Source organism: Odocoileus virginianus, chromosome 3 (genome assembly GCF_023699985.2).
Source record: "Odocoileus virginianus isolate 20LAN1187 ecotype Illinois chromosome 3, Ovbor_1.2, whole genome shotgun sequence".
In the NCBI taxonomy this organism is placed as follows: domain Eukaryota; kingdom Metazoa; phylum Chordata; class Mammalia; order Artiodactyla; family Cervidae; genus Odocoileus; species Odocoileus virginianus.
Window position 1 is genome coordinate 20,658,917 of NC_069676.1, and position 21,641 is coordinate 20,680,557.

A 21,641-nucleotide genomic window follows, 5' to 3' on the forward strand; every position below is an offset into this window, starting at 1 on the left:
ATATGTGAATTTCAGTTCTTCAATTCATTTACCTATTATGTAAGAATTTTAGTATGGAATATTAATCATAAGACTAATAAATGCTGAACTTCTCCACGGTTCTTTTTAAATGTCTGTTTTCCTTACAGGATTATATTTTTATGTGTATTTTAGCTTCGTACCTAAAATTTGAAATGGTTAGATCGTTTTTGTTCTTGATTCAACTTTATTCTAACTTCATATTTATCATTTAACTAATCATTTAACGTTTGAGTGTGTGCCATGTTTCAAATATTATGTTTAGCATTATGGTGTTCTCTCACTAGTACTTTTCTGAAGAAAATATATGTATTATACAGGTAGCAGTTTGAAAATGGAAAGAGAGATTTACCCCAACACTGATATCAGTGTGGAGATATTTTTCCTCTAATGTGTCTCAAATTTTCAAATTTGTTTTTCAAAATTGGCATTTTATTATCTTGGCAAATTCACCGGGATTTGGGTTATGTAATACCCTTTGAGAAAACGCTGAGCTGGAAGAAACACAAGCTGGAATCAAGATTGCCGGGAGAAATGTCAATAACCTCAGATATGCAGATGACACCACCCTTATGGCAGAAAGTGAAGAGGAACTAAAAAGCCTCTTGATGAAAGTGAAAGAGGAGAGTGAAAAAGTTGGCTTAAAGTTTAACATTCAGAAAACTAAGATCATGGCATCTGGTCACATCACCTCATGGGAAATAGATGGGGAAACAGTGGAAACAGTGTCAGACTTTATTTTGGGGGGCTCCAAAATCACTGCAGATGGTGACTGCAGCCATGAAATTAAAAGCCTCTTACTCCTTGGAAGGAAAGTTATGACCAACCTAGATAGCATATTAAAAAGCAGAAACATTACTTTGCCAACAAAGGTCTGTCTAGTCAAGGCTATGGTTTTTCCAGTGGTCATGTATGGATGTGAGAGTTGGACTGTGAGGAAAGCTGAGCACCGAAAAATTGATGCTTTTGAACTGTGGTGTTGGAGAAGTCTTTTGAGAGTCCCTTGGACTGCAGTAGATCCAACCAGTCCATCCTGAAGGAGATCAGTCCTGGGTGTTCATTGGAAGGACTGATGCTGAAGCTGAAACTCCAATACTTTGGCTACCTCATGCGAAGAGTTAACTCATTGGAAAAGACCCTAATGCTGGGAAGGATTGGGGGCAGGAGGAGAAGGGGACGACAGTGGATGAGATGGCTGGATGGCATCACTGACTCAATGGGCATGAGTTTGAGTAAACTCCGGGAGTTGGTGGTGGACAGGGAGGCCTGGCGTGCTGCGATTCATGGGGTCGCAAAGAGTCGGACACAACTGATCGACTGATCTGAACTGACTGAATACCCTTTGGATAATTCCATTTGCAGATCTGTTCTAGAGCTATCCATTTATGATGCCTGAATCCTTCTTACATGACTATGACAATTTGTCCTTTGCATGTGAAACAGATGATTTTAACAGTGTGAATATAAGAGAATGTAACAGAATACAGTGTTTGGAAGGATACACAAGGTTCCTTCTCCGATGTAGTATGTTAGCAGCAAGAGAAGAAATGTGTGCAAATTCCCAATCTGTCTGTTTGAATAAATTTCTCTGAAGAAATTAATAAAAGGAATCAGAGCATCTCCCCATTCCCTCATGGTCAGCTAGCTCGGCTGGCAGATGCTCAACCCCCAAAAACCCAGTAAACAAATCTACCTCTAAGCCCTGGACAACTGAGATCTATTTTTGTGAAGAGGATAGGAACAATACAGATAATAATAGTAATTGTTTGACACCTTTTATTGGGTTAAAGGGGATAATGAATGAAACTCTTGTCCAGTATTTTTCTTTTGGAAAACTGAAATTTCCAACTTCCTGCATTTTCTAGCCCAGAATAGAGAGGCATCTTGTTAGCATGTCAGAAGAGCCTACCTTATGCCTGTAGACTTAGAAACCTGATAATGTCAGCAACATCTGAGGGACTGACTCATTTTCAGAGATATATGAACAGGAGGCAGGAGGTGTTCGGTGACTCAGATCCTTGCATACCTCAAAAAAAAGCAGTTTGGCGCATATATCTTACAAAAGGGGCCTGAATAGATGAAGCATTGTGCTTCCAGTTTGACAGTAAACCCAGAACATTCAACATTTGTCGGCTAAGAATCCTTTTCCTGGAATTGTATTCACATATATTCACTTGACTCTTCCAATACTGGGAGTCAGTCTTTGTCTTTTTGTGTTGTAGCCTCACGGCGAACTTTATTCTGTGAAATTATTTCCTTCCACATCTGTTTCATTACTTTTCTCTTTCATTTAGCTGGAATTATGCCTTGGGTGATTTTGAAGCGAATTTGTAATTTTTCTTTTCCTCTTAGATTTACAGTGTATACAGTGCTAAGAAGGTAATGCTACACAAAGGTATACAGTGACTTGAGCCACCCAAATATCCCTAGCTCACCCCCATTACTCACTTGATACAAATATCCACAATATATTTTTCCTAATTAAAAATGAAAGAAATTTTTGTAATTTATTATTATGAGGAAACATTTAGCAGTTGTTTGTGTTGTAAAATCACTTTTCAATTAAATTTAATTATGTAAAAAATTAGCCCACTGTCGTCATATGGGCTAATTGTTCAGGAAGCTTTAGCCAATGCCATATGAATAGAAAAAGAAATAAGGTAGAGTAGGAGGGGGGAATATCATTATTTACATGTACATATTACACGAACATTTATTTTAAAGTAAGATTAATCTACTTATAGCAAACATCACAAACACTGAGATTTAACATGAATGTTTTAAATTTTCCTGTGTTAAAATACATAAATATAAAATCTGAAAAGACATTGGCTACTTTATAGTAGATTGTATTGGCTGGCACTTAGTATAATTCAGTAAGAAAAAGCATAAAGAATAACAAAAAATATTTTTAAAAAGGAATAATGGTTGACTAAACCAGCGAGTTTCACCATGAACCAAAGAAGTGAAATACAAAATAATGACACATTTTTGGAGGGAAGAAATGCATAGGGCTTTCAAAATGGAAAAAAAAAAGTTCATAAACAGTTTTGATAAGAATGTGACTAAAATTGCTGTCTTTGTACCCTAGGATGATAAAACATTATAATGTTCTTAGAACAGATCAGAAGTATATTTCCAAAACAGTAACAGTATGCATGCCCTCTAACTCAACATTTCTCTTTGTTTTGGATTTTCCCTGAGGAAATAAATCATATTGACTACAAAGGTTTATCTACAGGAAGAGTTTGAGATGGAGGGAAATTATTTATCATAAAGTTACTTATGATAAAGAAACATAATATGCAAGCTAAATGTCTGTGATTAAGGATTTGATTCATTCCAAATTATAAAATACAGATCGTGGAGTCCTATGCCTCCATAAAAAATTTTCTTGAAGAATATTTAATGATATAAAATGTTTATAAAAATGAAAATTTCATGGCTTTCAAATCATATGCATAGTATGGCTTTATTTTTTTTTCTTGGTGTTTTTCTGTGAACATATACTAGTATTTTGTCACCAGAAAAGATACATTGATTTATTAATAAGTGCAGCTATGATTTCTTTTAACATCCTTGAAAGAGAAAGATATATTTAACTGTTTAGAGAGATCATTGTCTTCTAAATTATTTTTTGAAGAGTTTGAGTCATTTTCTGTAAAATAACAGAATACTGTTTTGTATTTATACAGATATTCCTGATCAAGTTATAAGAGTTTTCAAAGCAGATCAGCAGAGTTGCTACATTATCATCAGTAAAGACACTACAGCTAAAGAAGTTGTTTGTCAAGCTATTCATGAATTTGGTTTGACTGGTGCCTCTGACACGTACTCTCTCTGTGAAGTTTCTGTTACTCCTGAGGGTGTTATAAAACAGAGAAGACTTCCAGACCAATTCTCCAAATTAGCTGATAGAATTCAGCTCAATGGAAGGTAAATGTGCTTATTAATGAATGTACTTATTTCTGCATGTGTTTTTGAAGATTGCATGTTAAAAGACATAATGTTAAATAGGAACATCATGTTTTAGGACCACTGAGTTCTCTCTAAAATTAACATAGTATTCTTTTTATAGCCTTCTGTTGTCTCCATAATTATGTAAATGAACCTTAGAGTGTTAGCACTCATAAGTGCTACCCAGAAGTGGGAGAAAGGATAAAAATGTTTTAGCCCTTCTGCCAAAATAAAGTCTTTGAACCAGTGGTATAGTCCAAGCCGTTTTTTACAGAGGGAGATGATGCATATTTTTATTATATGTATCTGAGTATATTTGTGTATGTTAATTTATACATTTGCTTTTTAAATGATCAATATGTACTTTGGGGAAAAGAAATCATAGTTTACATAATTCTTTTAAGTAGTCTTTCTTCATGAATATATGAAAACTCTAAAAATGTTTTAAATGGACTCTGAAAATTATTTGATCAACTAAAAGATAATTTCAGTAACATTTGTTTTTTAGTGATTTTTTTCTGGCAATAATACAATCTTTTTAGTGAACCTAGATTCATATGTATGATGAAATCCTTAGAAACCTTAAAATGACTATCCATAGTGGTTGCTGTTACGAGAGAATAGGTTAACTCTGCTTTTGCTGACTGCATGTAGTGGTTAAGGGCATGGATCCTGGAGCAAGATTGCCGAGATTCAAATCCCTGGTCTGGCTGTATGATCTTGAGTAAGTTATTTGGTTCCTCTGTGCCTGAATTTTCTCATCATAAAATGGGATGATAGTAATAGAACCAACCTCAGAGGAATGTTAATAGAATTGAGTTAATAAACATAACATAATTAGATCTAATTTTATTATCTACAGTATGAGTTTCAACTCATTATTTATGATAATCTCTTAGGCATGTGAATAGTTTAAAGGCAGAAGAAAAATAAATATAGTTATTTCCTTGACAGTATAAAATAGATGGACACAAACTCGGGCTTAGATCAAGTTGTATATTATTAATAGAAAGAATGAAGTAAAAACCACTTGTGATACAGTATGTAACCTCTTCTGCAGCAACGGTCCTGTAGAAGATATTTCCTAGTTATGAATTCTTTACTTGTCTCTTAGCTTTTAAGTGTCATAAAATTGTTCATCTAAAAAGGCAAGTGAAGATCTTTTTTATGGCTACCAATCAATGCCATTTGCTGGAATGAAGTTTTGGATTTATCAAGGGAGAAATCAGTAGTGGATTTTCCGTTCTGTATGGGTTTTATTCTTCTTTGCTTTTCTTGAAAATTTAAAGTTAAGAAGAAAGTGAGTGCAGCCACAACTTCCAAATAGAACTGTGGACAGTCTTGATTCAGGAGTTTACTCATGCTGTCCATTAACAAGTATTTTGTATAGTACCTATTATGTGTCCTGGATCCTTATAGAGCCCTCATTAAAACTTTGGTTCTCAAGAGTATAATGTGAATAATTTCTTAAAATCATTAAGTTTTACAGTATAATCAACATTACTTTTACACTTTAAATTCATAGATGTTAAATGGTAGAATAAGAGAACAACTTCTTCAAAGTGTTCTCATTTAAAGTGTTAAGTTTCCGTTTTATCTTTAAATGAATATTCTGCTGACATTTCTGACAAAAAGTTATTAACAGTATAATGATGTTTTGACAACAGTGATTAAAAAGGAAAAGTGCTCTTATAAATGTGAAATCACTTATAAAAGCAATTTTTTCCTTCTAGGTATTATTTGAAAAATAATATGGAAACAGAAACCCTATGTTCAGATGAAGATGCTCAAGAACTAGTTAAGGAAAGCCAGCTATCCATGCTACAGCTAAGTACTATTGAGGTGGCCACTCAGCTGTCCATGAGGGACTTTGATTTATTTCGTAATATTGAGCCTACTGAATATATTGATGACCTTTTTAAGTTAGAGTCCAAAACAGGAAATACTCACTTGAAAGAATTTGAAGACATTGTAAACCAAGAGACATTCTGGGTTGCCTCAGAGGTTTTAACTGAATCAAATCAGCTCAAACGAATGAAGATTATTAAACATTTTATTAAAATTGCACTTCATTGTCGAGAATGTAAGAACTTCAATTCCATGTTTGCAATAATAAGGTAAGATTGTACAAATATTTCTGTATGATTTTGTCATGATTCTGAACTTGAAGCTGGTTTTCTTCTTAGGTATTAAATGGGCAGGAAAAGAAAAATTCAATGAATATATTTTTATATAAGTTTTTTTAGATTGAACATATTTTCTGTTTTGGTGATACTGGTTTTTCTCCTTTTGTTTCTTCTATCTTTCAGTCACTTAAACATTTTTTGTTAAGTATAGGTGGTTCCCTGCCCAGTTTTTTTCATTTCTCCCCCGTGAGGGATTATACCCACTTGGATATATGCTCGATACCTGGTCTTTATCATCAGACTTCTGTACTGTGCATCAGACAGTACCTGCTTCACTGTGATTTGGCACTGAAAAATTAACACACTACAAATTGGTGATATTAATGCACTAACTTAAAACTGCTATTTTGAAGTGACCACAGCAGCAACAAATAATAACGGCTACCATTTGGTGACCTCTTCCTGTTTCTGACAGACTATACGAGGTATCATTGAATGTGTTGCCACTCAAACAAGCTGGGCCATTAGAATTATGAAAACTCTTCAGAGTTTATAAACCCAGGAAATGTGGGTGGTTACATTAACTTCTGGGAACCTTCCTCCTTCTCTTCACTTACTGTGAGAATCTAGGTGTAGACACTTTATTTCCTGACCTTCATCCAGCACAATGATGAACACAGAAGGATTCCTCCTAAAACAAGTCTAATTTTAAAGGTGGAGGGTAGTAGTAGTGTGGTCCTTTTAAAGGTCATGTACTTGTATATGGTAACATAATAACTACCGTAACTAATCCCATCTGTGCAGGCTTTCCAAAAAATTATGATTTCTTTCTAGTACTCACTAAAATTAAAATCTTTATAGCAACTTTTAAATCATAAATCTGTCATGGTAATAGAAAACTCCTTTATGAAATTTAACCAGTGGATGCAGTAGAACTAGACATTGTGGAAGTATTGAAGAGAGATTAGTAGAATGACCGACCTTTAGAATCAGGTGCATCTGTTTTTGAATCTTGCCTCTTCCATGTGGTAGCAGTGTGTCAAGAGAAAACTGAAGACCAGTTTCTCATTTGTGGAATTCAGGACTTACACCAACTACCTCACAGTTTTTAACAGCTGAGTCTAAAACAAGGGAACACAGATGCCATCGATAAACAATTAGAAGGCTAGAAATTGAAACTGTTTGTATAGGAAACATGGAGTAAAGAATCTGAGAATTTTGGAGTACTCCATTAAAAAAAAAAAAAAAACAGAAACAACCCCTGAAAACCTGATTGACTCCAGAAGAGCTCTCTGTGTAAAGAGTGTCCAAAGAATATGGTAAAGGGCTAAAAACCATATCTTAGAGGCCATCCTCAAGGTGAGGGTAAAGAAGCGAGTCCAACCTAATAACTAGAGTACTAATACAAGAGATAGTAGACAGCATAGTTATGATGGTGTCATTGAAATCAAGGAAGCAGAATGAGAGGACGGTGGAGAGCAGCCCCAAGATGGGTGTTAAAAGGCCAGACGTTTGTTCAGGAAGCTTTGTTTTGGTTAGGAGGTTGGTTTTGTTATGAAGAACATTTTATTTACATTTTCGATAGTTCATGTAAAGTTAATTGCTTAGTATTCCTACATCTTATATTACAATGCAATACAAAATATAAAGGACATATTAACTTTACAGCTGAGATGAAACAGGTGAATCAGTCACCTATGACTGGAATTTATAGCATATTTTATTTATTTGAGTTCTTGTTTTCCTAAGTCTAGCCAAAGGATTGTCAGTTTTATTTATTATTTCAGATAACCTTTTCTTAGTTTCATTGGTCTCTTCTCTTGTTTTTTCTGGTCTCCTGTTTATTTCTACTTGGATTTTTGTTATTTCTCAAATGGGCTTAGTTTCTCCTTTTTCTTGTTACATATGTTAAGTAATTTATTTGAGGAGTTTGTCATTATCAACTTAGGTCCTGGAGCTGCTCTTGAAGTATCCCCCAAATTTTGGTATGTTGTATATCCGTTTTCCTTTATTTAGAAGTACTTTTTGATTTCCCCTTTGATTTCTCTGGCTGTTTGTTCGTTCAAGGGAGTATTGTTTAATTTCCATATATTTGTATATGTTTTATTTTTCCTCTTGCTGTTAATAACTAGTTTTACAAATTGTGGTCAGAAAAAATACCTGGTATGATTTCAGTCTTCTTAAATTTGCTAAGACTTGTTTTTGGCTTACATGACCTAACCTGAAAGATGTTCTGGGTATGCTTGAGAAGAATGTGTGTTCTGCTGGTATTGGATGGAATATCCTGTGTGTGTCTGTTGTTCACTCAGTCGTGTCTGGCTCTTTGTGACCCCATGGACTGCAGCACACCAGGCTTCCCTGTCCTTCACTATCTCCCGGAGTTTACTCAAACTCATGGCCATTGAGTCGGTGATGCCACCCAATCATCTCTTCCTCTGTCGACCCCTTGGCTTCTTGCCCTCAATCTTTCCAGCATCCAGTAGGTCCATTGATCTAGAGTATGGTTGAAATCCACAACATTTCCTTGTTGGTATTTTTGTCTGGGTGATTGATGCGTTGCTGAAAGTGTGGTATTAAAGTCCCTTGCTATTGCTGTATTGTTTTTTTCTCCCTTCAGGTCTGTTGGTATTTGCTGTAAGATATTTAGGTGCTGTGCAGTTGAGTGCATACATATTTACATTTGTTATGTCTTGCTGAGATGGCCCCTTTATCAGTCTATAATGACCTTTGTCTCTTATTACCATTTTTGGCTTAAAGTCTGTTTTATCTGATGTAAATCACTATTCTCTTTTGATTTCTATTTGCATTGAATATAGTTTTGCATCCTTTCGCTTTGAACCTGATTGTATCCTTTAGGCTGAGCTGAGTAGGCAGTATATAGTTGGATCTTGTTTTATTTACCAGTAATTTTGCCATTTGATTAGAAAATTCAGTCCGCTTACATTTAGAGTAATTTTTAAAACTTACTTATTCATTTATTTTTGCTTGGACTGAGTTTTTTTTGCTACATGTGGGCTTTCCCTGGTTGCAGCATGTGGGGGCTATGCTTTGTTGCAGTGTGTGGGCCTCTCATTGTGGTGGTTGCTCTTGTTCCAGAGCATAGGCTCTGCGTGTGTGGGCTTCAGAGTGGCAGCACACAGGCTCGGTAGTTGGAGCCCATGGGCCTCGGGCAAGCAGATTTAAGGGGCTGAGGCTTGTGGACTCTGGAGCGTGGGCTCAGTAGTTGTGGCGCTGAGGCCCAGCCACTGTGCAGCATGTGGAATCCTCTCAGACCAGGCATCAAATCCAAGTCCTGCCATTGGCAGGTGGATTCTTACCCACTGCACTATCGGGGAAGTCTTAGAGTAACTATTGATATGTAAGGACTTATTACTGCCATCTTATTGTTTCCTGGATGTTTTGTAATTCCCTTCTTTCTTTTTTACTCTTTATTTTTCACTCTATTGCTGTGTTCCTTTGTGAATTGGTACTTTTCCTGGTAGTATGCTCTGATTTTCTTTTCTTCATCTTTTGTGAATCCACTATGGGTTTTTGCTTTGTGGTTAGTTACCATGACACTTACATGAAACCTCTTAGAGATGTAGCAGTCGATTTGACACTGATAAAATTTCAGTCACATACAACTCTACCCACTCTTTTATGTTTTCAGTGTCACAATTTGCCTTTTTATGTTGTGTATTCATTTGCAAATTGTAATAGCAAGAGTTGTTTTTTATATTCTTGTCATTTAACCTTTATTCTCTAGTTTAGTGGTTAATATACCATCATTTCATTGTTGAGAGTATTTGTTACCCTGACTATATACTTAATGTTTATCAGAGTGTTGTATATTTTCATGTTATTGGTGTCATTTCATTTCATTTTAAGAACTTCTTTTAGCATTTCTTATAAGGCAGATCTAGTATAATGAACTTCTCAGCTCTTGATTTCTGGGGAAAGTCTTCTATTTCTCTAGGATGACTTTGCCAGATAGAGTACTCTTGACTGATAATTTTTTTCCTTTCTGCAGTTTGAATGTATTAGTCCACTCTCTCCTGCTTGTAAGTTTTCTGCTGAAAAGTCTACTGATAGCCTAACGGGAGTTCCCTTGTAAGTTACAATCTTCTTTTCTCTTGCTGCCTGTAGAATTCTTTCTTTCATTTTGACAGTTTTATTATAATGTGTCTTGGAGAAAGTTGTCTTGGATTGAAATAATGGGGTAATCTGTTAGATTCATGAACTTGAATGTCTAGACCTCTTCCCAGGTTTGGAAATTTCTCAACCATACTTCTTTAAATAGTCTTCTTTCCCCTCAGTTCTCACTCTGGAACTCCAGTGATTTGTATATTGGGTTTTTTTGGGTTTTCTTCCATAATGGTTTCCCAACCTTTTTCGTTCTTTTTCTTTTTTCTCTTCATATTGGCTTTCTTCATTTTTTTTTCCATGCTTTTTTCTCCTCACACTGAGTTATTTCAAAGTTCCTATCATTTATCTCAGTGATTTTTCCTTTTCTTTGGTATACTTGATGTTGCTACTCTGTATTGCAGTTTTTTTCTTTTCATTCACTGAATTCTTCCATTCCAGAATACTCATTTGGTTCTTTCTTGTGATGTCTGTATTTTGATTATATATTGCTTTTCTCATTTCATTGACTCATCTTTCTGTTTTCTTATAGCTGATTGAGTTTTCTTAAAATTCCTATTTTGAATTCTTTATTAGGTAAAATGCAGATTGCTGTGTCTTTGATTACTGGAAGATTTTTGTGAACTTTTGGTGATGTCATGTTTCCTTGTTTTTTCATGTTTCAAGGAGTTTTGCATTGCTTTTTCTGCATTTGAAATTGCTTTCATCTTCTCTAATTTTTATGAGTTGCCTTCAGGAGAAAAAAAATCCTTTTGTCATTCCTAATACAGATTCTGAGACTTTCTGTCTGGCATTGTGTGGATACACCTGCTCCCGGCTTCTTGTTCCCTCTTGGGCAGAATTTTGAAGCTTGTATGTTTTCTCTGTATCCTCGGATGTACCATGTCAGATGCCGATATGTCTCTTATTTTCCTAAAGGTGCTACAGCTCAGATTTGTGGTTTCTTCTTCACCCACAGACTCTCAGCCTGTTTTCTATGTGTTTTTTCTCTCTTCCAGAGCTTTCTTTTGGGACCTTGCACAGGAAGCCAGTAGCAGAGGGTTGGAAGGTGTGGGTTTGGGCATGGTGAGCTGCCAGTACTCTTGGGTACATCGGGAGGATTTACAGTTGAGGTTTTCCTGTGTCTCCTAGGGACCTTCCCTGGTGGCTTAGATGGTGAAGAATCTGCCTGAAATACAGGAGAACTGGGTTTGATTCCTGGTTCAGGAAGATTTCCTGGAGAAGGAAATGTCTACCCACACCAGTATTATTGCCTGGAGAATCCCAGGAACAGAGGAGCCTGGTGGCCAAAGAGGGGTTGCAAAGAGTCAAACACAAGTGAGCAGCTAACACTCACTTTCTGTGTCTTCTGGATGGGCTTCCTGTTGGAATCCCAAGGCAGTTAGCAGGAACTTCATTCCTTTAATATCCTTTTGGAATGTTACATGCTGCTCTTGTGATCTGTTCCCTCCTCCCACTCATGGAGCTCCCACTTTAGTGCTCTGGATGCTGGAAGAGAGAATGAGTGTCTTTAGCAGCATCCCACATGGCTTGAGCAGCCAAACATTCCCAACTTGTTCTCCCTTTCCCCTGTTGGAGAGATCAAGAGCCATCTAGTTTAGTCTTGAGTTATGCTTCCTTGCCTTTCACTTTTGCTTTGCCTTTCACGAAAAGCAAAGGAGAAAAGGAATGATATACCCATCTGAATGCAGAGTTGCAAAGAGAAGCAAGGAGAGATAAGAAAGCCTTCCTCAGTGATCAATGCAAAGGAATAGAGGAAAACAATAGAGTGGGAAAGACTAGAGATCTCTTCAAGAAAATTAGAGATATCAAGGGAACATTTCGTGCTAAGATGGGCACAATAAAGGACAGAAGTGGTATGGATCTAACAGAAGCAGAAGATGTTAAGAAGAGGTGGCAAGAATACACAGAAGAACTATATTAAAAAGATCTAATGACCCAGATAACCACGATGGTGGGAATCACTAACCTAGAGCCAAACATCTTGGAGTGCAACATTAAGTGGGCCTTAGGAAGCATCACTATTAACAAAGCTAGTGGAGGTGATGGAACTCCAGCTGAACTATTTCATAGCCTAAAAGATGCTGGTATTAAAGTGCTGCACTCAGTGTGCCAGCAAATTTGGAAAACTCAGTGGTATCCACAGGACTGGAAAAGATAAGTTTTCATTCCAGTCCCAAAGAAGGGCAATGCCAAAGAATGTTCAAACTACCACACAATTGCACTCATTTCACATTCTAGCAAGTAATGCTCAAAATCCTCCAAGCTGGGCTTCAGCAGTACGTGAACTGAGAACTTTCAGATGTTCAAGCTGAGTTTAGAAAAGACAGAGGAACCAGAGGTCAAATTGCCAACCTCCGTTGGATCATAGAAAAAGGAAGAGAATTCCAGAAAAGCATCTACTTCTGCTTCATTGACTACACTAAAGCCTTTGACTGTGTGGATCACAACACACCAGAAAATTCTTGAAGAGATGGAAATACCAGACCACCTTACCTGCCTCCTGCACAACCTGTGTGCAGGTCAAGAAGCAAGAGTTAGAACTGGACATGGAACAAAGGACTGGTTCCAAATTGGGAAAGGAGTACATCAAGGCTGTGTATTGTCACCCTGCTTATTTAACATATATGCAACATATATCATGTGAAATGCCTGGCTGGATGAAGCACAAGCTGGAATCAAGATTGCTGGGAGAAAGATCAACAGCCTCATATATGCAGATGACACCATCCGTATGTCAGAAGGTGAAGAGGAACTAAAGAGCCTGTTGATGAAAGTGAAAGAGGAGAGTGAAAAAGCTGGCTTTAAAACTCAACATTCAGAAAACTAAGATTATGGAATCCGGTTCCATCAAATTCATGGCAAATAGAAGAGGAAAAGTGGAATCAGGGACAGACTTGATTTTCTTGGGCTCCAAAATCACTGCAGATGGTGACTATGAAATTAAAGATGAGCCTTGAAATTAAAGGTGAAATTAAAGCCATGAAATTAAAGATGAGCCATGAAATTAAAAGATGCTTGCTCCTTGGAAGAATAGCTATGACACACCTAGACAACATATTAAAAAGCAAAGACATTACTTTGCCGACAAAGGCCTGTATAGTCAAAGTAAAGAGTCGGACATGACTAAGCTACTGAACAACAACAGTGCTTCCTTGGGGGAGGAGTGATGCCAACAAAGGCAGGCTGTTCCTATCCCATTGCACTCACACTCTTCTGTTCTGGTCTACCTCAGCGGAGTGCTCGAACTTCTCCTCTGGAAACCTGAACTTCACAAAGCTCCTCTTGTCTGAAGGTGACCACCCAAGTCAGTGTTCTGCATATGTTCCCAGTCCATAGCTGAAAGGGGCCAGAACCATTTCATGGTCTCCTCTAGATTCCCCACTCCCATACCCAAATCTGCCTGGCTGTTACTCAGTACACTAGTGGGTAAGTCTCCACTCCGGTCCCTTGGTCCATGTTTCTGGGTCCCACTGTTCATGGATAGATGCTGAATTTTTGTTGTTGGGGTAGGGATGTCTTATGACACTATAATGTTGACATCACTCTCTCCTGTTATCTCCTGATTGAATTTTGTTTTCTAATCATTTCTTAAAAGTGCTTTTGGAAATGATATATCCTAAGCATATTAAAAATATTTTTCTCTTGCATTTGAACTTCACTGTCACTTTATCTGGCTTTAAAGTTCTTTCCTAACATGTTATTTCTTGGGAACCTCATAGACAATTGCTCTACAGCTAGTATTTCATATAGTTTTGCAGGTTTCAGAGTTTACTTCCCATTTTATTTCCTCATCTCTTAAATCATTTACCTTTACACGAGTGTTTCTACGTCTCATTTAGTTCTGTGCCAGGTTCTCTGAAACTGTGGTACCTATTCTATAGATTAAGTTCTTTTGTTCCTGGATGGTTTTCTCAAATTGTACTTTTGAAGATTTTTTTCAGTTCCATTATTTTTGTTTCCTTCTTCAGGGATACCAATTATATAAATTTTAGATCGCCTTTGTCTTCCACATCCATTATTTTTTCTCTGAAAAGAAAGTGAAAGTGTTAGTCGCTCAGTCGTGTCCGACTCTTCAACCCCATGGACTGTAGCCTGCCAGGCTCCTCTGTCCATGGGATTCTCCAGGCAAGAATACTGGAGTGAGTTGCTGTTTCCCTCTCCAGGGGAACTTCCTGACCCAGGGATCGTACCCAGGTCTGCTGCATTGCAGGCAGAGCCTTTACCATCTGAGCCACCAGGGAATCCCATTTCCTCTGTCGTTCTTCTCAACTCTGACCATTTCCATTGATTGCTTTTGTCAGTCCTTTTAAGACACTTGCTCAAGATTTTAGCCATATCTTTTTCTTTATGTAGCTTCCAGTATTGGCTTCATTTTTCTGATAGTTGTGTTTTTTCTTCCAAATTTTCCTGAACTTATTAATTTTTTAAATCAATATATATTTTTCCTAAACTCTTATATCACTTCATTGCTCTTTCTTTACTTTATTGATACATTTAAATCGTGGATACTAGGGTCATTAGTCAGTCCCAGTTTTTATTGTCAGAACATTTTCCTTCTTTATGATCTTTCAGTCTGTGTTTTTCCTTGTAGCAGCATGTTATGGCTCCTTTATTCATTCCTTGTTTTTGAAGGACGTGAGTTTTCCTATATCATCTTATTTGCAGGAGATTCATATGGAAGACGAGCCAGGGAAGTGTTCCAGGCTAGCAGAAATAGAGCTTGTATGTGAATTTTTTTTAAGCTTAACTTCTCTCCAGCAAATGGAGATACACAGTTTTATGGCTGCTTACAACTCAGTTTCTCTCTGCTATCTTGTGTCACTAACTGTTTCTAGCCAAGATGTTATATCACTGCATACACTGTTTTAAATCTTACTTCCCTGACATTCCCTGGTAAAGAACAAGAGTCCAGCCCCTTCCTAATTCTATCACTCTATGGACCCTGCTTTGTTGTTCTAAATAAGGGATTGCTGGCTTTGCCTTTGGAGTAATTACCTGCTTTGGAGCGCTGTGGTTTATAGCCTTCATTGAAATCTTCAGCTGCAGGCCTCCTTTTTCAGAATTTTGCATATTTTGACTTGACTTGACTGTTGTGTTTTTTTTTCCTTCATTTATTTTTATTAGTTGGAGGCTAATTACTTTACAGTATTGTAGTGATTTTTGTCATACATTGACATGAATCAGCCATGGATTTACATGTATTCCCCATCCCGATCCCCCCTCCCACCTCCCTCTCCACCCGATTCCTCTGGGTCTTCCCAGTGCACCAGGCCCTAGCACTTGTCTCATGCATCCAGCCTGGGCTGGTGATCTGTTTCACCCTAGATAATATACATGTTTTGATGCTGTTCTCTCTAAACATTCCACCCTCACCTTCTCCCACAGAGTCCAAAATTCTGTTCTGTACATCTGTGTCTCTTTTTCTGTTTTGCATATAGGGTTATCGTTACCATCTTTCTAAATTCCATATTTATGCGTTAGTATACTGTACTCGTCTTTATCTTTCTGGCTTATTTCACTCTGTATGATGGGCTCCAGTTTCATCCATCTCATTAGAACTGATTCAAATGAATTCTTTTTAATGGCTGAGTAATATTCCATGGTGTATATGTACTACAGCTTCCTTATCCATTCGTCTGCTGATGGGCATCTAGGTTGCTTCCATGTCCTGGCTATTATAAATAGTGCCTCGATGAACATTGGGGTGCACGTGTCTCTTTCAGATCTGGTTTCCTCAGTGGACTTGACTGTTTTTTGATAGGAGTCACAGATATCTCTTAAGTTTTGGTGGAAATGAAATCTGCATTTCTCTTATTCATCCTTGTAGTTTTTGAGATGATTTCTGAGATACAGAGGGAACAAAGATATCCTAATTCCACAGTTTAAAATCATAAGTCAAGAGAACATTTTAAATTCTGTGGTATAGGTAAAAGTCATGTAGCCGAGAACAAAAGAGGAGACATTGAGTATATAGAGGCACCTAACAGACAACAGGATTAGAACCTATGGAAGTATTGAAATCAGGGACATGAATGGCCAAAATCTCAAAGAAAGAAGGCTTTCAGTCTCAGAACTTGCCTCACTTATATTTATATAATGCTTATTATCACTTACACCACTTTCAAATAAATGTTTCCATAAAATTATTTCTAAGTAAAACATACAAAAACATCGTGATGCTTGAAGTTTATTTTTTAAGTTAAATGTATGTTTAATGGATTTACTGTATTTGTCATTTACATGCTCCCTTTAAAAAAGGGCTATATGCAACCATTGGCACATAATGTAGTTCCTTTGAAGAAAATTTTTCTTGTTTTAAGATCAAGGAGTCCCTTTTATTTTTGTTACGGTTCTACTGTTTTATTTCAACATGTTGAAAAATGTGTCTGCTTATTTTAGCTTCATTAGAAAAAATTGGTTTATACACTTACCTGACCTGCATCCTACCTCTCTTGCAAGCCTCTTTTTTAATGTTTTTATTCTCATCTTCGGCAGTGGTTTGAACCTGGCATCTGTAGCACGACTCAGAGGTACTTGGGAAAAGTTACCAAGCAAGTATGAGAAACACTTCCAAGATCTGCAAGACCTTTTTGATCCATCCAGAAACATGGCAAAATACAGAAATATTCTTAGTAGTCAAAGCATGCAGCCTCCAATTATTCCACTCTTTCCTGTTGTCAAGAAAGATATGACATTTCTACATGAAGGTATTTGAAAGTTACTTGAAAATTAGCATGCTTAGTTTCAGCTAATTCTACAGAATTATAATGTATTTAATATATTTTTCAGTCTATTGAGTATAAGTCACTAAAAGTTTTACCAAATTAAGTGTAGTAAATCATAGGAAAAACCCACATTATTGATAAGAACAGATGTCAGTGTTTACCCAATGCAGTTTACACATAACCGAGATCAGACTGCCAATTTCTTTTTTTAGTTACTGGACAAACACATACAGAAAAGTACCCCAAACAAGTAAACAACTTAATGGATTATGACAAAGCAAACAGATAACCAACACCCAGTCAAAAAAAAAAATTTCCTCCCTCCCAGCAGCCCCACTTGTGCCCCTTTCCAGTTACCACCTTCATCTTCCCTGATACTTGTGTTGACATCTAATACGGTGGTTTTACCTGTTCTTGAGCTTTATATTTGTTTTTTTAGTTTTTGGTTTGACTTCTGGATTATTTTGGTGAATATTAGACTTGTGTGATGAGATTCTTGCATGTTTTTGAGTGCAGTTGTAATTCATTATTCAAAACTATTTGACATTGCATTACATAAATGCAATACGTGGATTCATTCAATCTGTTGATGAGCATTTGATAGTTTCCACTGTTTACTCAATACAAATAATGCTGCTGTGAATATTCTTTCACATATCTCGAGTATACATGCATTTTTGTTCACTATAATTCACAGTGAAATTTATGAATATTCATACAGTCAACTTTGGGAGACAGTTTGGTGTTAATCCACTAAAGTGGAACACTGGCAGTGACATGAACATTCTTATTGTTCCTCGCTGTCTCCAGTACCTGGTAAATTCATTCTTTTTATTTCTACCCATTTCAGTAGGTGTGTAATTATATCTTGATGTGATTTAATGTTCATTTCTCTGATTACTAATGAGGCTGGACACCCTTCTGTATATTTATTTGTCCTCTTTTATCCATTCAGTTCAATTTCTTGCCTATATTTCATAAGGTAATCTTTCTCTAATATACTTTTTAAGGATTTTGTGTAAGTGCTATATGTATATATATAGTATGACTTGCCTTTGACTCTCTTAAGATTATCTTCTGATGAACAACACGTTTGAGTTTTAAAAACCGAATTTATTAGTCTTTTGCCATGTAGTCTCAGTTAAGTCGCTCAGTTGTGTCTGACTCTTTGACCCCATGGACTGTAGCATGCCAGGCTTCACTGTCCATCACCAAACCCCGGAGCTTGCTGAAACTTATGTCCATTGAGTCAACCGTGTAGTTTATACTCCTCTTAATGGTTTTTTTGTGAGTGGTATTTGTCCTCCATTAACTTGCTGACTACACACTATTTTGCTAATTTTCTAGTGTTACACTACACATTACAATGTTTATACTTGCTGATACTAATTTGAGTAGTATTCATTAGTACTTTTCTATGTGTCAGGCAGTGCAAGAACTTAGACCATTCAAATACCCATTCTCTCACCTCTCAATTTGTATACAGTTGCTGCCATGCCTTTAAATCCCACTTGGTACTAATATTGTTTAGAAAGTCGATATTTATTAGTGTGGTGATATTGTTACTGTTTTTTCCCCTTCCTGAATTTCAGAATTTTTCTATGGTTGAGGATTTTTCCCCCTGTAAGAACACTGATTATTATTTTCTTATGTGCAAGTCTGCTGGTGATAAAATCTTAGTTTTTGTTTATCTGAAAAAATGTCTTTAATTAATATTCATTCTTAAGGCACAATTTTGATTGGCAGTTATCTTCCAGCATTTTGAGATAACAGAGTTATCTCCTGACTTCCACTGTTATTTTTAGAAGTCAACTGTCAGTCTTATTTGTTGTTCCTTTGACAATAATCTACCCTCCTTTGATAGCTGCTCTAAAATATTCTGTTTTTCTCTAGTTTTGCTATTATACGACTGTGTACAGCACTTTGATTTTGTCTCACCTGGATATTTTTTTTTATTCTGGAATTTTCTCCTAGACTAATATCCAATTTTTAAATTATTTCTTCAACTATGTCTGACTTACTGTTAAAATTCAACAGCATATTCCTTATTTCAGTTATTGGGCTTCCCCCCCAGATTTACAATTTAAATTTGTTTTTTATCTTCATATTTTCTACCAGAGTTCTGTGTTGTTTTTTATAACCTTGCACATATTCATTCACTAGTTACTTTAATGTCTGTCTGTAGTAACTCCATAATCTAGGTTTTTTTTTTTAATGGGTCTTATTTTCCCCTTTGCATTTCAGTCATGTTAAATTTTCACCAAATGTACCTGGTTATTTTTGGCCAAATGGATGTTGTATATAAAAAAATTACAGAAATAATCTAGGATTTCAGACAATATTCCATTTCTCCAAAGAGAATTAAAACTTGATTCTGTCAGGCAGCTAGGAATGCTAGCAATCCAAAAATCACTTTAAACCATTTTCACATTTTGAGATAATGTAACACTGAACTTTTATCCAGTCTACATTTTGTTTATCTTTAGTTCCAGGATATACATATGTGTGTGTGTGTGTATCCCTCCAAGATCCCAACCCAAAGAACTGAAGGTTTATCTAGACTTAAGTTGTTCTCTGATGTCAGGGAGGCACTGCTTGGTTTTTCAGCTCCTCATCACCTTTTCTGAAATCAGCAGAGGCATGTAGGTGGAGCACTGGAAATACTAAACTTGCCACACATCTTCATTATTTCTTGAGATCCTCACTGCCTTGATAGTTTTTTGATGACTCAGCATATTTCTCCTATTTTTGTTGAATTTTTCGAACTGTTCTCATCAGTTGTGTTGTACCAATTAACTAATTATACTGCCCCTAATTTCATTATTACTTCTTAAGAAAGTATTATTAGAGGCTTCAAATATATTTTCTTACATGTTCCCTCAAAACATGTTTATATGACTTGAAAGTATTTTGCGTTGTCATTTTGTCTCCAACTCACTTTGAGACCCTGAACAGTTTATATGTCCATTAGATAGGTACCATTTAGTGCAAAAAGGGAGCCCCCTGTGTGTTCAGACCCGTGTGGTTTTCCATCTTGGCTTCAGGGACTTGGTGTTCCAGAGACATCTTCGGGCCCATCATGGGAAATAAATAGGGTCAGACCAAGTGTTAGACAGGTGTGGGAAAAAGACAGTTAGATTACCCGTTGAACATATAATTTTTTGCCTTGTGGTTTGAACTGCGTAAGCCCACATGTGGGCTAAGTCTGGTGTCATTCCTGTTCTTATCAAAGAAAGGTAGACCATTTTGAAAGTTGTATGAATTTTTTTCTCAGAGAACTATTTAATAAAACAAATAAAGATTATGTAACTTATGAACAAGCAAAATTTGTGTTTAATGATTAAAGTCATGATTGTAAATTCAAATTCTGGGGAAGGGCATGTACATGGCAGACTTGAAGATGTCTGTCCCTATGAGCCATCCCTCTCTTAATTTTAACTAATTATTTCCACTTAGAAAACAGACGTGCTATTATTTAATCCCCCAGATACCATCCGCTCTCTTTTTCTTCCAGATAAGTCATAAATTCTTATTTTCATGGGATGTCTTCCACTTCTTAAGTGTTGACAACTCATTTTATAATTTTTTAAATCATTGTAAACCGTAGCAACCATACTGGACTAGTTAAGCCTAAAGGTCACTCTTTATGACCGCTGGTAGAAACCTAAGTTTTCAAGTGCTTATTAACTTTGCTGCCAAAAAAATAGATGCAGGTACCTGCCTGAGTGAGCCAAGCGTCTGGAGAGCAAAAATTGAGGAGCTGCACTTTTTTCTTTTTTTTTTTTTTTTGGTGTGTGTGTGTAGAGGAGCTGAACTTTTTACTGGGTGTGCCTGCAATGTAATGAAGAAATGGCTTTTAGAAGCTATGCACAGTTTATCACTTTCTAATATTCGTAATCATTATTTCCATAGGAATAGAATTCCTCCCATTAGGTCATTCCTTGGGAGCAGTATTAAACCATATATGCGTTTATCAATTCTTAAAACCAAAAGTGGCAGTTTGATAAAGTTTCTGATTTGTGCCTCCAGGAATAATGACTTGACTTCTGCTACCTTTATACAGATACTTTAATTTTGGAAGTTAAAAAAATTTACTTTTATTCTATAGGAAATGATTCCAAAGTTGATGGTTTGGTAAATTTTGAGAAGCTCAGAATGATTGCCAAGGAAATTCGTCAGGTTGTTCGAATGACTTCTGCTAACATGGATCCAGCTCTGATGTTCCGACAGAGGTATGGCATTGAAGTGTGTAAGTGTTACAGAATGGCATTGAAAGTGATCCTTTTCATTTATTGACCATCTGCCTTTTATTGTGCACTGTATTACGTGCTTTATAGCTGTCAATGTCAGGTAATAGTGTATCATAATAACCTTTAAAGGTTGGTAGTATTGGCCTGCTTTTTACATATGAAGAAACTGAAGCTCAGAGCAGTTAGGTAATGTGTCCAGGATGACATAAATTACTGGGATTTGAACCCTAATTCTCTATTAATTTTTTTGAGTACATAGATAGTTCTGTATTGTTATTGTTACTTAATAAGTCATCTAACTTAAATGTAAGTAAGTTGCTGATCTTCACTGAAGTTATCAGAGAAAACAGATATTTTCATCTGGTCCTAACCAAATGTGTAAAGTATTAGTCTTCATGTCTTTGATTTTTATTGAATATTTTTAAAGTTCCATATCTATA

General features: G+C 36.3%; 1 protein-coding gene across 9 annotated transcripts in view; it reads left to right on the forward strand.

Annotated features, from left to right (window-relative positions):
• Positions 1–21,641, forward strand: part of RAPGEF6 (Rap guanine nucleotide exchange factor 6) — a 226,566-nt gene that overhangs the window by 180,903 nt on the left and 24,022 nt on the right. For all 9 annotated transcript variants that reach the window (XM_020900686.2, XM_020900691.2, XM_020900664.2 and 6 more), the window contains 4 exons: positions 3,714–3,954; positions 5,709–6,092; positions 16,722–16,933; positions 21,060–21,183. In XM_020900686.2, coding sequence (XP_020756345.1) covers positions 3,714–3,954; positions 5,709–6,092; positions 16,722–16,933; positions 21,060–21,183 — 961 coding nt within the window. The remainder of the gene's footprint in view (positions 1–3,713; positions 3,955–5,708; positions 6,093–16,721; positions 16,934–21,059; positions 21,184–21,641) is intronic.